Below are 24,745 nucleotides of genomic sequence, written 5' to 3' on the forward strand. Positions count from 1 at the left end.
TGTTGCAGTACCTGGCACTCTATCACAGGCAGTATCGGGTGGGATCATCTGCCCAACAGTTCCTGAATAGCCCCGACCATGGTGTCATCAGGAAGAGCAGTGCAGAATGTGGAGCCTGCACAAGGGTATGTACTACTGCATACCAGTTCTGTAAGCTTTCTAAACTCCACTTGCTTGGGGGAAAAAAATAGGAAAAAAAAATATATAGCATATACAATTGTGACACAAGTCCTATTGTAATTGAATATTAAAAATTACCTTTCATTTTCAATTTGACCTTGCCTCATTACAACCCTGCAAGTGCAGCAGCTGATTGATAATCACTCCCATATTGATTCACTCTGTACATGGCTACAGACAAACAGCTATTTCTTCAGAATAACAAAAGGTAGGAATCTGCAAAAAAGTTTGTTAAAATCCTTGCAATGTTGCAATAGATCACCCAGAGGGAAATTTTTTTTTTTCAACAAAAGTGGAGTTACTCTTTAATCCTACTGCCCTCAACAACAAGGCATTTGTATAGGTCTGTTAACAGACTTGTGTCCATGACGTGAGACACTAGAGATTCTGAAGACCCTCTGCACACTGGTATATACCCTTTCAAGCAGACTGCAATAAATAGGGATATTTTGTTCACACATATTGCAATACATGCTTAAACTGGCCAACTGCGTCAAAGTAATCCCTCTATGGCCAGTCCTACTCTGCCCTGCCTACACAAGTGCTACTGTGGACACAATGCTAGCATAGGGGAAAATACACAATGGGGAGAGCTACAAGGTTCAGGTCTGGCTACTGACCCAACAATACAACAAACAAGAGATCCCTGTGCTCAAATCCCAACAGCTAGTGCATGTCCATGACGTGAGACAGTGGTGAGATGAAGAATTCATTGACCAGTGCAGCTGATTTCCTGACTTGCTTCAAATGGGATTGCAGTCCTATAGACTTGTTTTGGAATGTAAAAGCCCATCAACACAGACCTTTAAACTTGGCCGTGCAATAATCCTTTTTTTTTTTTTTTTTCATTCAACCAGCGAGATGAAAGGGGAAAAAAAAAAGACCTGATTCCCCCATTCACGTGCTTGATGGGGAAGGGGGGAGAATCACTCCTGCTCTGCTATTGTGGTCCAATGGCGGGGAGACTTTTCCCCGCTGTCAGAATACAATGATCAGTGTTGCCAGCTATAGTTAGCAGCACTGATCATTCAAGAAAAAACAGACTGGCTGGTTGTATAGAAGTCAATCGATCGACCTCAATACAACCGGCCTACCCATGCCCATGGATCGAAATTCGTCTGCTCCCTGCTGAATCGGCCAGATTTCAATCCATGTATTGCGGCCTTGTTCCCATTGACCTCTAACATCAGGGAATTGTTTTACTCCCACTGGTCTGAGCCTGATGGACAGTGAACTGACCTTTTGTGAAAGTTTCTGGTTTCCCGATTTGAATGGTAACGGCAGTTTACAGGAAATTCCAGCTGGCTTAAAGTACAAATGCTAGCAATACCACTTTATAATTTATATGGCATTTGGGAAGGGTAGGACCTACAAGGAATAGCAACATGGACCAGGTTTGCTGTCGGTTGGGGTCTGTACAGGGCAGTAAGAGGCTTACCAGAAGTTCAATCTGCCTTCCAGACCTAACTGATCAAGGGCACAGTCTATTTTCAGGAAGATGAGACCTTTTGGTGGTGTTTCTGATCACACCAGATAAAGTATAAAATGATGAAACCTGTTCTGAAATATTCTGCCAGTGCAGAGATTTTGTCTACAACCTGAAGGTCACCTCTCAGCACCATCTCACATGAAGCGTATACAGTGGTGTGACAAATGGTGATGTTGGACTGGCCAGAGGCTGGATGGAGTACAGACCCATCCTTCTCTTATTGGCAGGATGGCTTGGTAGGGTATCAGATGTTCATGTTGCACTCACGTGCCTTGGGAAAATTAATTTTAATAAATGAATAAGAAGAAATGTTGGTTGATGTGAATAATTATCTTTCCTTCATCTCTGTATAAACTTTGTGAAGTGGAGGCCAGGGGGGACTGACCATTTGGAAACTCGGGCAGTGCCCGAGGGCCCAGGGTCGGTAGGGGGCCCCGTGAGATGCCCCTGGTACCTTTTTCATAGGCTTTTTTGAGTTTGGGCAAGGACACAGGGGCCCCATGAGTTGTCAGTCCGCCCCTGAGTGGAGGATATCTGTCCCTCCTGGAGGAAGGCTGCTGGAGAATGGGTTGCGGCTCCCTAGATGTAGAATATGTTATACTTGTTGGAGGCTTCCTCTGTACGGACCAACACATCAGAGAACTGGTGTGAATGTCCTTTTCTGCACCTAGTATGAGACTCCAGGTGAGTGACCCCATTCTCCACCTGTACTGCACCAAAAGATCTGGTACTTTTCTAGATATCCCACAGAAGATGTTTTAATATGTCTCCTCCCATCACAACGTGATTGATGAGCGTTGGAAATATCCTAACAATTCAGAACCCCTGGATGTCCTCCCCGTTGACATTCAATGGGACCTTTCTGCTTACACTTCTAAAATCTCTTTATTTACAATCACAATTCTGGGCATTACAACCTCCAAAATGGGACCATGGCCCAGCATGCATCAAGCACGGGCAGAACTCACAGTAACACTGTGCCTCATCACTAAACACATTCATCATCACTTCTGCCTTTCCTTAGCCTCAGTTGTCCTGTACTAAGTGTGGAGATGGTGCACTCCATCAGTCCCCCTCCCATATCCTGTCTGCTGGGATTCTCACTCTATGCAGAGGATGTTTGTGCTGGATGTATCCTCCCTTCCCTTACCGGCCAGGGAAGGAGAGACCGACCATGTCAGCGGAGGGTGAGACAGCAATGGAAAGTTACTCTTCTCAATACATAGGGATGCCAGGGGTGATGATGTCACTTGTAAATGGTTACATCGTACTGTGGGGGAATGATGTCACTTGTAAATGGTTACATCGTACTGTGGGGGAATGATGTCACTTGCTTGTGGTTACATCTTACTGTGGGGGAGGGATGATGTCATTCATCCGCGCTTGTGTTGTACTGTGGGGGGGATGATGTCACACGTACATGGTTATGTCATACTGTGGGGGAAATGACATCATTCATACACGGTTATGTTGTACTGTGGGGGGATGATGTCATTCGTACACGTTATGCTGTACAATGAGGGGGTGATGTTGCTCTTACACGGTTACGTTTTACTGTGGGGGATGATGTCACTCATACGTAGTTATGTCGTACTTCGGGGGGAATGATGTCACTCATACATAGTTATGTCGTACTGTGGGGGATGATGTCATTCGTACATAGTTATGTCGTACTTTGGGGGGAATGATGTCATTCATACATAGTTATGTCGTACTTTGGGGGGAATGATGTCACTCATACATAGTTATGTCGTACTTCGGGGGGAATGATGTCACTCATACATAGTTATGTCGTACTGTGGGGGATGATGTCATTCATACATAGTTATGTCGTACTTCGGGGTGAATGATGTCACTCATACATAGTTATGTCGTACCGTGGGGTGAATGATGTCACTCATACATAGTTATGTCGTACTTCGGGGGGAATGATGTCACTCATACATAGTTATGTCGTACTGTGGGGGATGATGTCATTCATACATAGTTATGTCGTACTTCGGGGGGAATGATGTCACTCATACATAGTTATGTCGTACTTTGGGGGGAATGATGTCACTCATACATAGTTATGTCGTACTTCGGGGGAATGATGTCACTCATACATAGTTATGTCGTACTGTGGGGGAAATGATGTCACTCATACATAGTTATGTCGTACTTCAGGGGGAATGATGTCACTCATATATAGTTATGTCGTACTGTGGGAAGACAGTGAAAGGCGATTATGAATTTAAAAATGCTGAATTTATGCCACATAAACACATGCTATTGATGCATGTGTGAACAAGCCCTTAAAGTCTACTGTCCTAGAGGCAGCAAGATTATTTATCAGTCAAATTAGTGAGAGTAAATGGGAACAAAACATTATGGTTCACTAAAGAGGTAGGTAGGATAGTAAAGGAGAAAAAAACAGCAGGCCAAACACAGTAATCAGTGCTGCTAAAGCATAGAAAATGGAGGAATGGCTAACCTTTGTTTAAGTATGTCAGAGATGGAAGGAAAAAATACAATGGGATGACTAAAATGAAAACTGGGCACAACACGTTGCTGAGGGAGATCTGGATGTAGCAAACCAGTTAAACAATGACTTCTATTCAGTCTTCTCAGAAATAAATTGCACTAAGAATAACAAGTTGGGGGATCATATTGGTTTTTGTAATGGTGGTTAATTTTCAGGATTTCTGGAAACGTAGCAGGAGAACTGGCTCAGCTAAACTTAATGGGCCCTGATGGTATTCATCCCAGAGTTCTAAAAGAGCTGAGGTGTAGATGTTGGCCCATTAGCAGATCTTTTTACAAAATCTAACAGAAGTTCCCCATGACTGGCGGACAGCTAACATTGCACCTATCCATAAGCCGGGAAGCAAGGTAGAAGCTGGATATCACAGGCCAGTGAGTTTAACATCCATTGTAGTCAAGTTACTAAAGAAGGTCCAGTGATCACATAAAAGCACACAACTTCCTGGACCCAAAGCAGCATGGCTTTACGGAGGGAAGATCATATCAGACTAATCTGATTAAATTTTTTTACTATATCACTAATGTTTTGGACCAGGGTGGTGCTGTGGACATAGCCTATCTTGATTTCAGCCAAGCGTTTGATACAATTCTACGTACATAATGATCTAATAAAAAGTTGTACAAACCAAGACTTAACCCTTGGGTGGTTCAGTGGATACGCAGTTGGTTAACTACCAGAATGTGGTTGTAAATGGAACAGAGAATGGTACCACAAGGCTCTGTACTAGGTCCTGTTCTACTGAATCTATATGTAAGTGATATAACTACAGGGTTGGTGGGTAAGGTATGTCTTTATGCTGATGACACAAAAGTGTGCAATAGGGTTGATATCCCTGTAGGTGTCTGTAACATGGAACATGATTTGGCACTGCTGCAAAATTGGTCAAAGTGGTGGAAACTGAAGCCCAATGTTTCCAAATGTAAAATTCTGCACCCAGGGAACAAGAATCCCCTGATAAAGTACAATATTGGGGGTACAGTGTTGGCAAACACTACAGAGGAAAAAAGATTTCGAAATACTTATTTTATATGATTGCAAAATGAGCAAACAGTGTCGGCACGCAGTGGGAAAGCAAACAGAATTCTAAGATGCATCTGTAGACGATTCACCAGCAGGAGAAGTAGGTCCTGCTTCCCCTTCATAGATCTTTAGACCTCATTTAGAATACTGTATCCAGTTCTGGAGATTTCATTTACCAACAATATTGATAAGATAGAACGAATCCAGAGATGGGCAACAAAAATGGTGAAAGGTGTGAGGGATACAACATTTCAGGAGATATTTCAGGAACTTAATATGTGTGGTCCAGATAAAAGAATGGAAAGGGGAGACATGACTGAAATACATCAAGGTGCTGAATAATGTGTAGGAAGGCAGTATTATCAATATGAAGCAAAGATGAAGAACATGTGGGCATGACGTCAAACTAGCAGATGGAAACTTCAAAGCTAATCTTAGAAAGTATGAACTCCCTTATTTATTTATTACAGGTACCTACTGTATATAACACCATCAATTTACACAACACTGTAACATATATATTGTATATTCACATCAGTCCCTAACCCTCAAGGTGCTTACAATCTAAAGTCCCTAACACACATACATACACATATTAGGACCAATTTAGACAGGAGCCAATTAATCTACCAGCATGTCTTCAGATTGTGAGAGGAAACTGAGTACCCAGAGGAAACCCACACAGGCACAGGGAGAACATGCAAACTCTAGACACAAACATATAGAAACACCGCTAAGGTGAGTAAAATGGCCAATCCTAAAGCCTATCCCACTGACAGGTACAGGCCCACCTCGCTACCGCACTGAATTGTAACGAAAAGGAAGGATGGTCACACTCCGCAAAAGGATACTGAAGATAAAATGTCTTTATTCCAAATGACAAAACACAGGATGCAGGGGATTGGTTGACTGGTTTCACCCAATTTCAGTGCTTATAAGCGCATTATTCACTGTATCTTGTGCATTGCCATCTGAAATAAAGACATTTTATCTTCAGTATCCCTTTTGCAGAGTGCAGCCATTCTTTCTTTTCTTTACATGCAAACTCTAGGCAGGTAGTGCCATGGTTGGGATTCAAACCGCCAACCCTAGTGCTGCTTGGCGGAAGTACTAGCCACTTAGCCACTATGCCTTTGTCTGAGCCAAAGAATAGTTCATGCATGGAATATTCTTCCAACAGAGGTTGTGCATCAGTCAACAGTAAGTGGATTCAACAAAGTTAAAATAAAACAAATATACATTTTTTAAATACATTTTCCTGCTGTCACTCTTCTATGTTTCCCTATATCTCACATTGTTATATATTTGGCAGAGTTTGAAGCACTTGATAAAGCTGAGAGTCTGGCACGTGGGGCAGCTCTGAAATGGGCATCTGGTGTATTTTGTCGTCCTGACCAGCTGGCACATCTTGGTCAGTATCGGAGGCGGGAGACACAGCGCAATAACTCCATCCAGTCCCGGCTAAAAGTAAGTGACACCCTCGTTTAGAAATCCATTGATGGTTGTAGGAGGAAGAACCCAGCTCACAGAGAAAGCACACCAGGAAAGGCTAACTGTTAAGGATTTTGTGCAGCTTACTTAATATAGCTGAGCAGATGTATAGCTACTCCCAGGGGTGGACTGACAACTCATGGGGCCCCTGGGCAATAGGGGATCATGGGGCCCCTGTGTCCTCGCCCACACCCAAAAAAGCCTATAAAAAAGCCAATGAAAGGTACCAGGGGCATCTTATGGGGCCCCCTACTGACCCCGGGCCCTCGGGCAGTGCCGAGTGCTCGAATGGTCAGTCCGCCTCTGGCTACTCCTAACTTCACTAAACAGGTGAAGAGCTCTTATCCATTCAGGAAATCTTACAAAAATGTGCTTTAAGTAAGAATGCAAATCATTTGGTACGAAACTGTATCTGAAGCACATGTAGAGACAGTACCTTGGCATATTGTCCTATGCTTTGCTGATTGCAAAAACAACTCATGGGGCCCTAGAGATTCATCAGAGTATGGCCACATGGGCAGCTGGGAGGTTTCTCATGCTCTGCTCCAATCAGCACATAAAGCTATGATAAGGAATAAAGTTGGAATTGTTTCAATGGCTGAATGCAGTGTGTTCTAGTGAATCTGAGTTTTCGGCTTTGCAGAACTCATTGGGCCCACCAAGTAACTCAGCAATGCCCAAGCATCCTAATATGAATGTCCCTGGTCACCATTTAGAAGGTTGCTGGTTGATATGTTCTCGTCTGTGTTCACAGTCAGCACTTCAGTCGTATTTGGAGGGAGTTGATCTTGGCCTCTCTCAGCTTCGAGTGGCACACACCGAGGTTCACCATATCCAAAAGGCGCTCAGTGAGGCTCAGGAAATCTGGCGAGCCAGTGAAGGGTCGCTCAGCCACCAAGAGACCATTCGACATTTGGTGATGGAGCACAACCAGTTGTCTGTGGTCATACAAAGTTTGCCTCACGTCTATGCAGGTAAAGACAACAACAGGGATTTCTTTGTCATGTCTTGGTAAGAAAATTAGCTAGACTATTTTCCAAAATTCAGAGCCCCAAATTGCCAGAATTAATTCAATAAATTCTTGCATTTTCTGTGGACTGGACAAAACACTGACATTTCTTTGACCATCAGTCAGTAAATGGAAACTGAATGAGACATGAATATTTCATATGATTTCTGCAGAATTCCCAAAATAGTGAATGATATCCATTGTTATTGATTTGTCCCCAGTGCCGAAGCTGATCGATCAGACAAAGGTGTTCATTGAGAAGCAGCAACTACTGGAGGCTCATGTCAATCTACGTGATATGGAGAGCCTGAGAGACGATGTGTTGTACAGGCTACAGAAGGCCAGGCCATTGTTTAGCACCACTGAGGATGGCCATCAGAATGGGGAAGCTTTGGATCTAGTTAGACAGTTTTTTGCCAGGGTTCAGGATCTGAGTGAGGAATTGGGTTGTACTATGTTCTCACTGGCTCACTCAGCCCTGACTGTAGCACACTGCGACCCATCAATCCTGGTCTCTGCTGTCCGCATCATTGAGCGAGAAGAACTTCTGGATGTTGAAGAGTCGAGGGGTCCTCCACAGCTCTTGTGGAAACCTCCAGGACGACCCAAGAGATGGAGAGAGAAATTCTTCCAGGCACTGGAGAAGGGTGTCTGTGAGAGACTAATGGAATCCACCATGGAGTCAGAGGAAATAAATCCAACAGACTTGGTCAAACATTTTAAGGACATCCAGTGCAGAATGATGGAAGAGCTTCTGGCTGCATCTGCAGTACTAGCACCTTGTGTTCCTCCACACTACGACCTGTGCCGAAATATTGGTAAAATGTGTCACCAGATTATATCTCGCCATCTGCGTGAGATTCTCAGTCACGAGCTTTCTCATCCTGTTCTGTACTGTGTCCTTCATTGGATGACTATTGTCTACCCCAGGTAAGACAGCATGATTGCTCAGCCATGGTCACATGAACAGTGGACTGTCTGAGGGCTGTATTGGCAACCCATCTATTTCTTTACAACTAATACAAAAACGTGTAGCGCTCCACTAATATAGAATTAAAAATTGTAAAATTAATATACTCCCAGTATATATATATTTAAGCCATGTATGATCAACAAATCTCTTAAACCATATACATTTATAACATACGTGATCCTCTAAATATCCGTGCTTATTTCCACATTCCGTGAAGCATTAATAAATGTGTAAACTTCATGCAAAAAAAAAAAATGTTTACATATATATCAAAAAAATTATCAAACAAAATATAAATTTAAATTTATATATATCTCAAAAGTCTGCACAATGATGTGTTCTCTTTACGTGCTCCATCACCAGTGTGCGCTCACCATATTTCTATGACCAAACCGTTAAGTAAGGTCAAAAACAGCTTGCGTCCCTTTAAATGGACTTGTGGGTGAATGTAGGTTTATATCCCTGTCCCAGATGGATGGGTGTAGTAATTCCCCTTTTCCAGCAGGGGTCTTGGTGTTTTTTATAGAGACCTAATTTCCTGGATTCTGGTGGATGGATGGATTTATTGCTCTCTCCTCCAGGGGGTCTCTCCTCTCCTTGAATTTCATACAATCAAAGAATATGACATAGTGCCTTATCTCCTTTTAAAAGTATTTATTATGCTTTAAAAAATAATGCACTCACATTATAAAAGACATAAAACCACTTTGTATTGCAATATATACTGTCCTCTGTGTGTTCTCCACATACTCGCCGTGAGATTTTCCTTTAAGCGTTGTGATGTCAGAGCTCCTCCCCTACGCGTTACGCTACCGAGTCACGCGGCTTCATCAGGGGAAAATTGATTCTATTTATTTATTGGATTTCAAAAGAAGTTTCAGACATTTATGGTATAGCACAGCCTATCCCTTTATAGAGGTCATTATTGTCCACAATCATTTCTAGCACCAACTCTCACAGTCTACATCTCAAAATAATGCCTAACTCTGTAATGCTACAAATATAACCTGAAATCCAGACGCAGTCATGATTCACAGTATCAATATGAAATACAGTCATGGCCGAAATTGTTGGCACCCTTGATATTTTTCCTGAAAATCAAGTATTTCACACAAAAAAGGTATTGCATTAACACATGTTTTGCTATACACATGTTTATTCCCTTTGTATGTATTGGAACAAATATAAAACAGAGGCAGAAAAGCAAATATGACATAATGTCACACAAAACCCCAAAAATGGGCTGGACAAAAGTATTGGCACCCTTAACTTAATATTTGGTTGCACACCCTTTGGAAAACATAACTGAAATCAGTCGCTTCCTATAACCATCAATAAGCTTCTGACACCTCTCACCCGGAATTTTGGACCACTCTTCCTTTGCAAACAGCTCCAGGTCTCTCTTATTGGAAGGACACCTTTTCCCAACAGCAATTTTAAGATCTCTCCACAGGTGTTCAATGGGATTTAGATCTGGGCTCATTGCTGGCCACTTCAGAACTCTCCAGCGCTTCTTTGCCATCCATTTCTGAGTGCTTTTTGACGTATGTTTGGGGTCATTGTCCTGCTGGAAGACCCAGGATCTTGGACGCAAACCCAGCTTTCTGACACTGGGCCCTACAGTGCGACCCAAAATCCTTTGGTAATCCTCAGATTTCATGATGCCTTGCACACAGTCAAGGCACCCAGTGCCAGAGGCAGCAAAACAACCCCAAAACATCATTGAACCTCCACCATATTTTACCGTAGGTACTGTGTTTTGTTCTTTGTAGGCCTCATTCCGTTTTCGGTAAACAGTAGAATGATGTGCTTTACCGAAAAGCTCTATCTTGGTCTCATCTGTCCACAAGACGTTTTCCCAGAAGGCTTTTGGCTTACTCAAGTACATTTTGGCAAACTGTAGTCTTGCTTTTTTATGTCTCTGTGTCAGCAGTGGGGTCCTCCTGGGTCTCCTGCCATAGCGTTTCATTTCATTTAAATGTCGACGGATAGTTCGCGCTGACACTGATGCTCCCTGAGCCTGCAGGACAGCTTGAATGTCTTTGGAACATGTTTGGGGCTGCTTATCCACCATCCGGACTATTCTGCGTTGCAATCTTTCATCAATTTTCCTCATCCGTCCACGACCAGGGAGATTAGCTACAGTGCCATGGGTTGCAAACTTCTTGATAATGTTGCGCACTGTGGACAAAGGCAAATCTAGTTCTCTGGAGATGGACTTGTAACCTTGAGATTGTTGATATTTTGCCACAATTTTGGTTCTCAGGTCCTCAGACAGTTCTCGTCTCCTCTTTCTGTTGTCCATGCTTAGTGTGGCACAGACAGACACACAATGCAAAGGTTAAGTGAACGTCTCTCCTTTTTATCTGCTTTCAGGTGTGATTTCTATATTGCCCACACCTGTTACTTGCCCCAGGTGAGTTTACAGGAGCATCACATGCTTGTAACATTCTTATTTATCCGCAGTTGTGAAAGGGTGCCAATACTTTTGTCCAGCCCATTTTTGGAGGTTTGTGTGACATTATGTCGAATTTGCTTTCTTTCCTCCCTTTTTTTGTTTTGTCCCAATACACACAAAGGGAATAAACATGTGTATAGCAAAACATGTGTTAATGCAATACGTTTCGTGAGAAATACATGATTTCCTGGAGAAATATCAAGGGTGCCAACAATTTCGGCCATGACTGTAGTTATTGAAAAGTCATGTTACTGTCTGAACTCCAGACATATTTGTACCATCCTCACTGATTCCTAATATTATTTTCTGTACTATAAACACATATCTTTAGTAAGATGTCACCCAACATACAACACATGATACAATCTGGCATTATAGCCTGAAGAAACGTTCTTTGCTTCCATCAACCTCTACCCTAAATTTGTCCCAACTTCTGGGCCAACTTGGCCAAGTTGACCAAGTTATAATGGCCAATAATATATGAGGGGAATATATCGATACAGGACCTAGTCTGCTTTTTCCAGGGTCAGCAAGCATTTTATTCCCACATGGTATATCATTGGTAATAGTTTGCATTAGTGGAAGATCTTCCAACCATCAGATGCAACATTGACATGTGGAAGGGTTGCACCATACATTGGGGACACTGACATGTGCAACTGAGCTCCATGCATCGGGGACATGTATCAATGGCACAGAAATCAGATTATTCATCAGGTGACAATTGTATGATGAATCTTGGACAGATACTGATTTTGCTCTACAGTGAGAGATGGACCCCAAAGGGACACACAATGGGGGTGTGGCTGCAGCTCTATTCTGTCTCACCTAAGGGAGGAATGTATGATTGAAAATGTACTCTTCTAGTAAATATGTCTCTGAATCTCATTGCTCCTGTTTAGCATTGTGATAGAATTGTCCTTATGTCCTGTCCAGATAAATACACCTCATCCTTTCCTGACATTCAGAATGAACCAACTAAGAAGACGATCCAGAGGAGTCCAAAAGTCCTTGTCATTTGTGCCAATCTTATGGCTCTGCCAAGTGGTGTAGGACCTGGAACAGTGCAGGGACCATTAGATGGGAGAACAATCATCCCCAGGAACTCCTAATAACCTCAGGGGGAACACTGATTGGGAATGGTTGCTCTATAACTGTGGTCTCCAAACTGTGGCCCATCGCTTGCCTTTATCCAGTCCTTGAGGCATTTCCTTGAGGCATTATTCCTGGCACTGACACCAACAATAGGGCATAATTCCTGCTACTGACACCATTAATGGGGCACTATTCCTTCCACTGACACCAACAATGGGGCATAATTCCTCCCACTGACACCAATGATGGGGCACTATTCCTCCCACTGATACTACCAATGGGGCACTATTCCTCCCATTGACACCAGCTATTTCTCCCCCTAAGACAGTGGTTCTCAACCTTCCTAATGCCGTGACCCTTTCATACAGTTCCTCATGTTGTGGTGACCCCCAACCATAAAATTATTTACCCAGTAATTATAATTCATGAGTGTCGTTTTACCTCCAATACTGCTGCTTTCAACACAGTAGCTGCTTTTAACAGAGTAGCTGCTTTCAACACAACAGCTGCTTTCTACACAGTAGCTGCTCTTTAGACATCGGAAATATGTGTTTTCTGATGGTCTTAGGGGACCCCTGTGAAAGGGTCGTTCGACCCCCAAAGGGGTCGCGACCCACAGGTTGAGAACCACTGCCCTAAGACCAAAGATGTGGCATTGTTTACTCCCACTGAGCACAGTCCGGCCCCCCTAAAGGATGGTAAACTGGCCATTTGTTCAAAAAATTTGGAGACCCTTGCTCTACAACATCTGGAGAACTAGAAGGACTGCGTGTGGTCTTAGAATGCAAGTGTACAATCCAAACGCACGTTCCTGCCTTAAAAATGGCTGTGTGTATAAGTGGGTGCTGCAGCGACCATCGGCTGGAACCGAACAGAATCAACAAGGGAAAATGTCACCAGCACACGAGGATCACCAATATGGGTCCAAAAGTTTTAATGAACGGTCACATAGTTACAGCAAGGCAACGTTTCGGAGTCTCACAGGACCCTTTCATTAGGCATGTGACCACATATTGCTGATCCTTGGTGTGCTGGTGACATTTTCCCTTGTGTGTGGTCTTAGGCGCCCTGCAGTGTTAGTGACTCTAGGACTGCATGTGGGCCTAGGTACTGTATATAGCAGTGTTAGCCAAGTGACTCTATACCATCTGGAGAGTGGGAAGGATTGTCTTTGTGGTTCTAGGTGCTCCGCAGTGTTAGTAGAGTGACTCTATACCATCTGGAGAGTGCAAGGACTGTGTGTGTGGTTCTAGGTGCTCCGCAGGGTTAGCAGAGTGACTCTATACCATCTGGAGAGTGGGAAGGATTGTGTGTGTGGTTCTAGGTGCTCCCCAATGTTAGCAGAGTGACTCTATACCATCTGGAGAGTGCAAGGACAGTATGTGTGGTTCTATGTGCTCCCCAATGTTAGCAGAGTGACTCTATACCATCTGGAGAGTGCAAGGACAGTATGTGTGGTTCTATGTGCTCCCCAATGTTAGCAGAGTGACTCTATACCATCTGGAGAGTGGGAAGGATTGTTTGTGTGGTTCTAGGTGCTCCCCAATGTTAGCAGAGTGACTCTAAACCATCTGGAGAGTGGGAAGGATTGTTTGTGTGGTTCTAGGTGCTCCCCAATGTTAGCAGAGTGACTCTATACCATCTGGAGAGTGGGAAGGATTGTGTGTGTGGTTCTAGGTGCTCCCCAATGTTAGCAGAGTAACTCTATACCATCTGGAGAGTGCAAGGACTGTGTGTGTGGTTCTAGGTGCTCCCCAATGTTAGCAGAGTAACTCTATACCATCTGGAGAGTGCAAGGACTGTGTGTGTGGTTCTAGGTGCTCCGCAGGGTTAGCAGAGTGACTCTATACCATCTGGAGAGTGGGAAGGATTGTGTGTGTGGTTCTAGGTGCTCCCCAATGTTAGCAGAGTGACTCTATACCATCTGGAGAGTGCAAGGACAGTATGTGTGGTTCTATGTGCTCCCCAATGTTAGCAGAGTGACTCTATACCATCTGGAGAGTGGGAAGGATTGTTTGTGTGGTTCTAGGTGCTCCCCAATGTTAGCAGAGTGACTCTAAACCATCTGGAGAGTGGGAAGGATTGTTTGTGTGGTTCTAGGTGCTCCCCAATGTTAGCAGAGTGACTCTATACCATCTGGAGAGTGGGAAGGATTGTGTGTGTGGTTCTAGGTGCTCCCCAATGTTAGCAGAGTAACTCTATACCATCTGGAGAGTGCAAGGACTGTGTGTGTGGTTCTAGGTGCTCCCCAATGTTAGCAGAGTAACTCTATACCATCTGGAGAGTGCAAGGACTGTGTGTGTGGTTCTAGGTGCTCCGCAGTGTTAGCAGAGTGACTCTATACCATCTGGAGAGTGGGAAGGATTGTCTTTGTGGTTCTAGGTGCTCCGCAGTGTTAGTAGAGTGACTCTATACCATCTGGAGAGTGCAAGGACTGTGTGTGTGGTTCTAGGTGCTCCGCAGGGTTAGCAGAGTGACTCTATACCATCTGGAGAGTGGGAAGGACAGTATGTGTGGTTCTAGGTGCTCCCCAATGTTAGCAGAGTGACTCTATACCATCTGGAGAGTGGGAAGGATTGTTTGTGTGGTTCTAGGTGCTCCCCAATGTTAGCAGAGTAACTCTATACCATCTGGAGAGTGCAAGGACTGTGTGTGTGGTTCTAGGTGCTCCCCAATGTTAGCAGAGTGACTCTATACCATCTGGAGAGTGGGAAGGATTGTGTGTGTGGTTCTAGGTGCTCCCCAATGTTAGCAGAGTAACTCTATACCATCTGGAGAGTGCAAGGACTGTGTGTGTGGTTCTAGGTGCTCCCCAATGTTAGCAGAGTGACTCTATACCATCTGGAGAGTGGGAAGGATTGTGTGTGTGGTTCTAGGTGCTCCCCAATGTTAGCAGAGTAACTCTATACCATCTGGAGAGTGGGAAGGACTGTGGGGTTCTAAGTGTGCTGCAGTGGTAGTGAAGTGACTCTATAACATCCAGAGATTGTGTAGTCAGGGGAGTCAGGCTGGCTCAAAATTTATGGACTCTTTTTGTATGAATTGTCCCACTGGGGTCCCTATAGTTAGAACTGTCTCTTTGATGGACTGACTCTGACCTGGACATTCAGTTGTGAAGTCTGATTCTCACGCTTCTGATGGTTGTGTGTTCCAGCGAGGATCTGATGGCACATCCAGATCTGTCCCCAGAGATTGATGTATCTGAGCTGGGGCCCCTTATCCCCACAGAAGTGATGGATGAGCAGATGAACCGCTATACACGCAGCGTACGGGTGAGACATGGTGACATATGATGCAGGAGGTGGAGATTTCATATATGACGTGATATATCCCAACCAATTGGGGTTCAGCTCTTGGTAGAGGGTCCACCTGTCACCCCCCCCCCCCAGAGTGATTCTCATGACATTGTTTTCTTTTCCAGGCCTGTCTGAGCCAATGGATACACAAAGCACTAGATGTGGAGTATTCTGATTGGATGAGGGATCAGGAGCCAGATAAAGACCAAGACGGCTTCTACCTGTCTGGTGTGCAGCAGATTGTCATGCAGGTGGGACGCTGGTCACCAATAGCAGCACGAGTTGTGTGGCAGCTTAGCTGACGGTCTAGTGATGGGGAATATGTCACCCTTAGTGCCCATACAGTGTGTGTAGCTGATCACGCTTTGTATCTTAGAACTTGGAGAAATCTGCAGGAAAATTTGGGAGTGGCAGAGACACAAACCACTGCGGGGAATTCTCAAAATTGTGGGAGGGGAAGAGACACAAATCAATGCGGGAAACCTCACCAGTGTGGGAGGGGCAGAAACAAACCACTGTGGGAAATCTCACCATTTTGGGAGGGGAAGAAACTACTTCAGGAAATATCGCCATTGTGGGAGGGGCAGAAACAAACCACTGTGGGAAATCTCACCATTTTGAGAGGGGCAGAAACTACTGCAGGAAATATTCCCATTGTGGGAGGGGCAGAGACACAAACCAATGCAGGAAATATCACCATTGTGGGAGTTGCAGAAACAAACCAATGCAGGAAATATCACCATTGTGGGAGGGGCAGAGACACAAAATCCTGCAGGGAAATGTCACCATTGTGGGAGGGGCAGAGACACAAAATCCTGCAGGGAAATGTCACCATTGTGGGAGGGGCAGAGACACAACCTACTGCAGGAAATGTCACCATTGTGGGAGGGGCAGAGACACAAGCTACTGCAGGGAAATTTCACCATTGTGGGAGGGGCAGAGGCACAAACAACTGCAGGGAAATGTCACCATTGTGGGAGGGGCATTGACACAAACCACTGCAGGGAAATTTCACCATTGTGGGAGGGGCAGAGACACAAACTACTGCAGGGAAATTTCACCATTGTGAGAAGGGCAGAGACACAAACCACTCTGGGGAAATGTATTCCTTTTGGGAGGGGCAGAGAGCAACCTCTGCCAGAGATTTTGCCATTGTGGGAGGAGCAGAGAAAGACTATTGCAGGGAAATCTTATCATAGTGGGAGGGGCAGAGACACAAACTGATGAGGGTAAATTTTACTACTGATGCATTCCAGATATATAACTGTCAGTAGTTGTAGAATGAAACAAAGTACAAATATTAAAAAACACAGATCTCAGAATGGGAATGATTGTGTTGTCATGAGAAGATGACACATGTTGATCATTTGCAGATGCTGATGGAAAACGTTCAGTTGGCGTCTGCCCTGGGTGAGGGCCTAGAGAGCCGCATGAGAACAGCTGCACTCTGCGAGATGGAGAACTGCCTGGTATGGTGAGTCAGCACCGATATACTGTAGATGATCAACCTCAATGGAGATATTGTGCTATTGATACGTTGTTTTTCCACTACAGGTTACGGGAGACTCTGGTGAAATATGGGATAGAACATATGAAGGAGCGAACCTTCCCGCCACATTATATCCCCTACCTCCTGGCCATTATAAACGCATGCTCTGCTCTCAGGTATCTGTTTGGATTGATTCCCCAAATGTGTGATTTCCACTGACCCTTCAACCATAAAAGGAAGTCCACTGGGGTAATAACATATCAGGAGGTTTGGGGAGGGTATCCCAATAATGGTCATTGCTGGATCCATTAGAACTGAAATCTTCTTTTCTATTTGAAATTATTTTCATTATAAATTTGAGATGAAGAAAACAGGGACATGACCTCAAACTAGAAGGAGGAATATTCAAAACTAACCCTAGAAAATACTATTTTACTGAAGAAGTAATTGATACTTGGAGCAGGCTCCCAGCAAAGGTAGGAAATCCACAGTAAGTAAATATAGACTTACTCAAGGCATATCTAGGTTTACACTCAGACTACTTGTACATGGGTTGGAGGACCAGTGTAGTTTCTGATCTTCAGCCCATGTATCATCCAGAGCAGCCTGTTTCAACCAGCACCCTGGGGAACCTTAAGTTTTCTTGAGGGGTACCTTAGCAAAATGCTTAAAAATTGCCCAAAAAATTGTATACAAGCCAGATGGTGGATCAAACCTACATTCATTGTGCACTATTACAACCTTCCATCCACCAACGTCCTTACAATTAATGGCTTCATTGGAGGATGATGGGTACTGTCAGGGATCGCGGCTCCGTAGTCCCGGATCGCGGCGCCGTCCCCTGCGCATGCGCACTGGTGGCAGATCGCGCCGGGACACAGGCACTAGGTCCCGGCGAGCCGCGGCTGACAGGACGCCGCGCATGCGCAGTAGGAGCCGCGGGCGCGCCTCAGGCGTCCAATGACAGCCGGGGTGCGTCCTAGCCGGCCAATGACAGTGCAGGGCACACTATTTAAAGATGCCCTGCACTGTCACAGATTGCCGCAAGGTCTTTCTGTGATTCTGAGTTCCTGCACCCGTCTAGTGACCCTGATTGACCCTGACTACGCTGCCTGCCCCTGTGATTGACCCGGATTGCCCTGACTACGCTGCCTGCTCCTGTGATTGACCCGGATTGTCCTGACTACTCTGCCTGCTCCTGTGATTGACCCGGATTGCCCTGACCATTCTACGGACTGACTTACCCTGCTGATCCTGCGTGTGACCTGACTACTCTTTGCCCACCGATTCTGTACCCCGCTTACCCTCACGGGCCCACGATCCGTTACTACCCTGCTGGGGCCGCCATCCTCTTCACATCTGGCTCTCCCGGTACCTGCATACGTCCCCGGAGGTCTCCTCATCCACTGGTGGGCCTGCTCGGAGGTCGTGACCTGGCCCGGGACTGTTTCAAGTCCATCCCCACCATCAGGGGCCCTGGTGAAAGCACAGCCCGGGCTTAGACCCCACGCTCTGAGTAGGTCTGTCAGTTGGCAGCCTGAGGCACCACCTGGCGGATCATAACAGGTACCTTCACAGCATCTTTATATGCCTCTCCCCTGACACTTTCCATCAGCACTGGGGTGGGGGAACAGAGAAACATTGAAATACTAGTTAGTGGCAGTGCTCAAAGGTGTATTTGGTTTGGAAGAATGAATCACCTCTAACGTTGGGTGTTCTACATGGTTGGATGTTGCTGCATTAGGTAAAACTATTAGTTTAGTTTTTTACATTTTAGAATGGGGTGCCTCAACAATGTGTAGAAATTTAAAGGGTGCCTTGAATGGAAAAATGTTGAGAAATACTGATCTAGAGACTCAGGTCATGAGACCTATATGTACTAAATTTCTCCATCTCCACTGTTCTATTACCCTACATTTGCCAGTTCTTCCATTGGACAGTTACAGCCGGAGGAATTGCATTTTCCTGCATTCAGTAAAGCTGCTCCATGCCTGCAGACATCCCTTGACAAGACCCAGAAGAAAGCTTGCCATCTCCTTCTGGATGAGTTGCAGACCGACTTTCAGGTACTTACTGAGGAACAGACAACTTGCATCATCCTCACCTTCTCTGTCCACTCCTGTCATCTGCCTGTATATCCCAGTACATCTCTACGTCTTCCTGTCCCCTATATTCCCATATCCCTGAATTCTCATATCCTATTCCGCTGGCCTCTGTTTCGGGGCTTCCCTGTATATCTGTGTATTTCCTTATGCCATTCCAGAGGCCTCTATTCTGGGACCTCCATGTATATCTCTGTATGCCCATATTCCATTCCTTTGGCCTCTACTTTAGGACATTCCTGTATTTCTCTGTATTCCCATATTCCATTCCACTGGCCTTTATTCCAGAACATCCCTGTATATCTCTGTATTCGCATATTCCTTTCCACTGGCCTCTATTCTGTGACATCCCTGTATATTTCTGTATTCCTGTATCCCATTCCACTGGTCCCTATTCCAGGATATACTTGTTCATCTCTGTATTCCCATATCCTATTCCCCCAGTCACTTTCCCAGACATGCCTGTATATCTCTGTATTCCCATATACCATTCCACTGGCCTCTTTTCTGGAACATCCCTGTATATCTCTGTATTCCCATATCCCATTCCACTGGCCTCTATTCCAGGACATCCCTGTATATCTCTCTATTCCCATATCCCATTCCACTGGCCTCTGTTCTGGAACATCCCTGTATATCTGTGTATTCCCATATCCTATTCCACCAGCTTCTATTCCAGGACATCCCTGTATATCTCTCTATTCCCATATCCTATTCCACTGGCCTCTATTCCAGGACATCCCTGTATATCTCTGTATTTTTATTTACCTTCCCCACTGGCCTCTATTCCAGGACATCCCTGTATATCTCTGTATTTTTATTTACCATCCCCACTGGCCTCTATTCCAGGACATCCATGCATTTCTATATTCCTTACCCTTTAGCCTCCATTCAGGGATCACACCTTTCTGTATTTTTATTTACCTTCTTTCCCAGCCTCTGTTCCGGAACATCCCGTCTCGTCCTTGGTTGTCTGGTTCGGACACTGTACGGATAATCTGCGAAAAGATGGAACAGTTTGGACAGTACCTTTCCCAAGTACGCTCACCATTAAATCAGGTGAGTCCATCATCAAGGGTCTTCCATTGCCCCCTGTTGCAGTTTGATGATCAGTCAGTGTGATGTTCATGTTACCCCATATTCCATGAATGCATGAATGGACGTGTCATACATACAGTAGCTAGGTAGAGTTCAGTCATTGATAAGAGTATTGGTGGTGGGGCTCCTGAAGTCTTTACAGTTCTGAATGTTCTTGTTTTTCAGTATCTGCTGACACAGGTAGAGAGAATGGTTACCATCGAGTACGTCAAAGCTCTTCTCCACAGTAAACTGGTGTGCCGGAACTGTGCGGAGCGGCTGCAGCTCGCGCAGAGGATGTCCATGGATGCCGAGGAACTGAAATCTTCCTTCCACAGGATGGTAAAAATGCTTCCCCTATTGTGTGAGAATAGGGGGGGGGTGCTGTTAAATACTGTATATGGATGGGACTACAGTGCAAAGGACAGCAAAGAGTCACGTATATTGCTGGGCTGTAGAAAACAATCTAATGTAAGTGATTGGGGTTAAAGAGTTTCTGGGCATGATGTAGGGTCTGTCGCTGGGCATGGCGCAGGGTATGTGGCTCAGCTCTGTAGGACCAGCAGTTGGATACGTGTTTTAGTCTTGGACTGAAATCGTCCACTGCTTATCTGTTCCTGTCCAAAATTTATGACGCTAGCTTTGAAATGTGTGCACATTGGAAGGGACTCACGCTGACACACAAGTTCAGTCTATGAATACTTCTAGTTTATTATAATGAGAAAGTGAACTTATATATGCAGAATGATGCGAGAGTCATGTGACAACAGCATAAGCATTATATTAGTCTTTGATTGGTCATTTCCACACGAAAACAATCTCCGTCATGGTATAGGTGTGATCTTCTTCAGTCTTATCTTATAGAGAAGAAAAACATTCCTTTGTTTCCCAAATCACACGGTGGGAGGGGGTCTGTGTGTGTGAGCAGACATTTCTTAAGCAAGGATTTCTTATAGTACCACAAAGCCCAGCAGGCAGAAAATATTCACACAACATATGTATTAAAGTATAAAAGTAAATATTTATAAAACTTATAGAAATAGCGTATATATATATATATATTCAATAGGAAACAAAATAGGCATTTTACCAAATCCATCACATACGGAGCAAAGTCAACAGCATAGGGTCAGCGACTGAGCACCGCTTAGGGTGTGTGGCTGGACACGATGTAGGGCAAGAGGCTGGGCACGGTGTAGGGTCAGTGGCTTGGCAGACTAAATAAACTAAAATACATACAAAACTTGTGCACATTGAAGAGTAACAATGCAGACTGAGATTTAGGTCTGATTTCTGTAATCTCGGAAGCGACGAGGTGAATATTTCACAGATTTTGGCAGATTCTTTGTTTTGCAGCGTTGGTAAAAATTCTGTATGGCATCCATCTTGTTTTGCTACCTTCTCAGGGCCTGGAAGATTCAAACCTCTGTGTTCCCCTCATCCTCGCTCTTCAGGAACTCTTTGCCCTGAAGGATCCATCATTGCTGAGTCTGGAAATATCAGGACTGATGAGTGCCTTCCCCGATATCAGGTAATTTCAAGATGTCCAAAGTGATCATGATGGCGTGATCATTTTTGTTGTTACTGGTTGCGTCCTGTATACATTATAATTTCTTAAACATGGCAGCGGGTTAAATCTTTGTCTAAACCTGCATGTACTGTGTGAATCATAACTGACACTGGTCTGCAGGATTTCTCTTACAGCTTCCTGGAAAGTTTCTGTATTTTTTGTATCAGCTGACATGGCTTCTCAGAAGGGAGGTTCATGGTGGAAAATATTGCAGTGTGATGGTGTTGGGTCTGGGACTTCAGTGCTATATTCCCAGTTATTTTTTTTGGATCTAGGAATAGAATACTATATATATGGGAAATTAGTGCTCTATCATCTGTGATCCAGTTGGGTCTAGAACCACAGTGCTGAATTGTCAGGGATCTTGATAGGTCTAGGACCGCAGCACTATATTTTCTATAAAGTACCTCTAGGGTCACAGTACTCTACTCTTGAAGATCAGGTTCTCACTAGAATGATGGTAGTATATATTCAGTGAACCATTTGGGTCTAAGACCAATGTGCTCTAGTCTCAGTAATCATGTTGGGTTTGGAAACAATGTGCTATTTCTTTAGTGGTTTCAATTAAACGTAAGTCTGCAATGCTATCCAGCTGGGTGTGGGATGGCAGTGCTATATCCTTAGTGATTCAATTGAGTCTGGGACTGTAATACTATATCTTTAATAATCTGACTGAAACTGGGACCATGCTGCTATATTCTCCTTGATCCTGTTGTGTCTGACACCATGGTACTATATCCTCGGTGATCTTCTTAGGTTTGAAATCATGGTGCCATATTCTCAGTTATCTTGTTAGGTATGAGACAATGGTACTATATCTCCACTGATATTGTTATGTCTGAGACAATGGTACTATATCTCCACTGATATTGTTATGTCTGAGACAATGGTACTATATCTTCACTGATCTTGTTATGTCTGAGACCATGGTACTATATTCTCTGTGATCTTGTTAAGTCTGAGACCATGGTACTATATTCTTGGTGATCCTGTTAGGTCTGGGACCATGGTACTATATTCTTGGTGATCCTGTTAGGTCTGGGACCATGGTGCAATATCTTTGGTGATCTTATTAGGTTTGAGACCATGGTGCAATATCCTCAGTGATCCTGTTAGGTATAGGACCAGGGTACTACAGTATATCCTTGGTGATCTTTCTAGGTCTGAGACCATGGTACTATATCCCTGGTGACCCTGTTAGGTCTAGGACCACAGTACTATAACTTTGATGATCATGTTGGGTCTGGCACCAGAGCTATGTCCTCGGTGATGTTGTTGGGTTTGGGATTATGGTAATATAACCTTTTGTGGTTCTGTTGGGTCTGGTAAGGTGGTGCTATGTCCTTGGTTATCCTGTTAGGTCTGGGACAGCAGTGTTATATTCTAGGTGATCTTGTTGGGTCTGGGACTGTAATGCCATATCCTTGGTGATCCTCTCGGTAACCCTTATTGTGTTTCTCTTCCACAGTGATGATCACGTCTTGGCATTACTGGAACTAAGGGGTGACGTAAGCCGTGACATCCGCCATACTGTTCTCAGCACAATGCAGCGTCAGGCCCTCTCTCTTCCAGAAGATTTTCGTCCGATTTTTATCAGTATCCCTGTCCCTGCCCCTCCCCCTCCATTTTGCCTCCACCCCAGTTCCTGCGCCTAAACTTCCACAATCAGCTGTGGGGCTGAACTACTGCAGGAGCTATCAGAATGCCCCCTGCCCCCCCCCCCCATATTTCTATGTAAATCAAATAATAATTTTATACTATTTGATTAAAAAACAATCAACATACATTGGTGTATCTGGGGGTTCTTTGCACAAAATGTTATGATGACTCCATCTCAGGGGCGGACTGACCATTTGGAAACTCGGGCACTGTCCGAGGGCCCGGGGTCAGTAGGGGGCCCCATGGGATGCCCCTGGTACCTTTTTCATAGGCTTTTATGAGTTTGGGCAAGGACACAGGGGCCCCATGATCCCCTATTGCCCGGGGGCCCCATGAGTTGTCAGTCCACCCCTGCTCCATCTGTTTTAAACTTAATCCTCCTAAATATTGATCAGAGATGACAGAACTGTTTAGGAGCATCTCCTAACACAGTGGGGACAAATAGATGATCAGGGTGCAGAGAGGGGAATTGTCACAGGGGAGATGACGAACATCAAGAAAAAAAGTAGCAAATTCTGAAAAATGATCTGTTACATGGTGGGGATCATAAGCAGTCCTACCTCGCCCAGTCTAGGCACTCTTTTCTGTTGCACATCTCACAAATTGCCATATTTTTTTTTGTTGAAATATCACAAATTGGGATTTCTTCTGTTTCTGATGTGCATGTCACATTCCGCAGGACCGTGCTTTGGGAACCATTGTTTGTTTCACCGTTGATAGTTTATCAGCCCGATGTATCTGTTCAACTTCCTGTTCCTACAGGGAAGACATTTTCCTCCAGAGGCCAACTTCCCATCCCAGTGGTGATCCCTGCAGTCAGTGATTGGCTCGTCAAGACAGCCAGGCAGTTACAATTTCAGAAGAATTCAGCAATATCAGCCCAGAAATTTCTCTTCGTACTGGTTTCCTTTAAAGTATATCTTAAAGTGGTTGTAAACCCTTACATATACTCAGTGAAGGGACTATCCTCAGGTTATACACAGAGATAAAATAAATCCTCCTACAAAAGGTGTACCTGTTTATCTGCCATCTTCTCTTCTCTACATCCATTCAAAGTGCTGAATTTATAGGCTTGTCTGAGAGTTCTGAAAAAAAGGGGGCAGAGAAATGAAATTACACACTTATAAACAAAAGGTGCAGCGCTGATATATGAAAATGAAATAAATTATGTGACCAGACAATGTTATAGTGTAACAAAATGATAAGAATTGACCAATAATAACTGTCCAACATAGGGGCCAACTGAGAACTCATGGGGCCCCCGGGAAATAGGGGATCATGGGGCCCCTGTGTCCTTGCCCAAACTAAAAAAA

General features: G+C 44.4%; 1 protein-coding gene and 1 long non-coding RNA gene across 2 annotated transcripts; one reads left to right on the forward strand and one right to left on the reverse strand.

Moving 5' to 3' along the window:
• Positions 1–2,778: 2,778 nt before the first annotated feature.
• EXOC3L1 (exocyst complex component 3 like 1) lies at positions 2,779–23,557 on the forward strand. The gene is made up of 13 exons (XM_089678874.1): positions 2,779–2,856; positions 6,526–6,680; positions 7,459–7,678; positions 7,935–8,643; positions 15,394–15,511; positions 15,661–15,786; positions 16,909–17,009; positions 17,090–17,200; positions 18,949–19,090; positions 20,063–20,185; positions 20,390–20,545; positions 21,610–21,734; positions 23,242–23,557. Exons 1-13 carry the CDS (start codon positions 2,799–2,801, stop codon positions 23,426–23,428), a joined length of 2,331 nt encoding a protein of 776 aa, XP_089535000.1. The 5' UTR covers positions 2,779–2,798; the 3' UTR covers positions 23,429–23,557.
• LOC149461043 (uncharacterized) lies at positions 20,890–24,517 on the reverse strand. Its single transcript, XR_016312956.1, has 2 exons — positions 24,448–24,517; positions 20,890–21,115 (listed from the first exon to the last, which is right to left on the reverse strand). It is a non-coding gene; the product is annotated as an uncharacterized LOC149461043 (long non-coding RNA).
• Positions 24,518–24,745: the final 228 nt, after the last annotated feature.

The sequence above is a fragment of the Staurois parvus genome, unplaced genomic scaffold, assembly GCF_062004578.1.
Source record: "Staurois parvus isolate SC_StPar_1 unplaced genomic scaffold, SC_StPar_1.0 ptg000211l, whole genome shotgun sequence".
Lineage (NCBI taxonomy): Eukaryota > Metazoa > Chordata > Amphibia > Anura > Ranidae > Staurois > Staurois parvus.

Excerpts from the sequence above, each read along its gene's own strand:
- EXOC3L1 (XM_089678874.1), top strand. The coding sequence starts at position 2,799 with ATGTATCCTCCCTTCCCTTACCGGCCAGGGAAGGAGAGACCGACCATG. Across the intron at positions 2,857-6,525 it reads ACCGACCATGTCAGCGGAGG|AGTTTGAAGCACTTGATAAA; the intron begins GTGAGACAGCAA and ends TATATTTGGCAG. Across the intron at positions 7,679-7,934 it reads TTTGCCTCACGTCTATGCAG|TGCCGAAGCTGATCGATCAG; the intron begins GTAAAGACAACA and ends ATTTGTCCCCAG.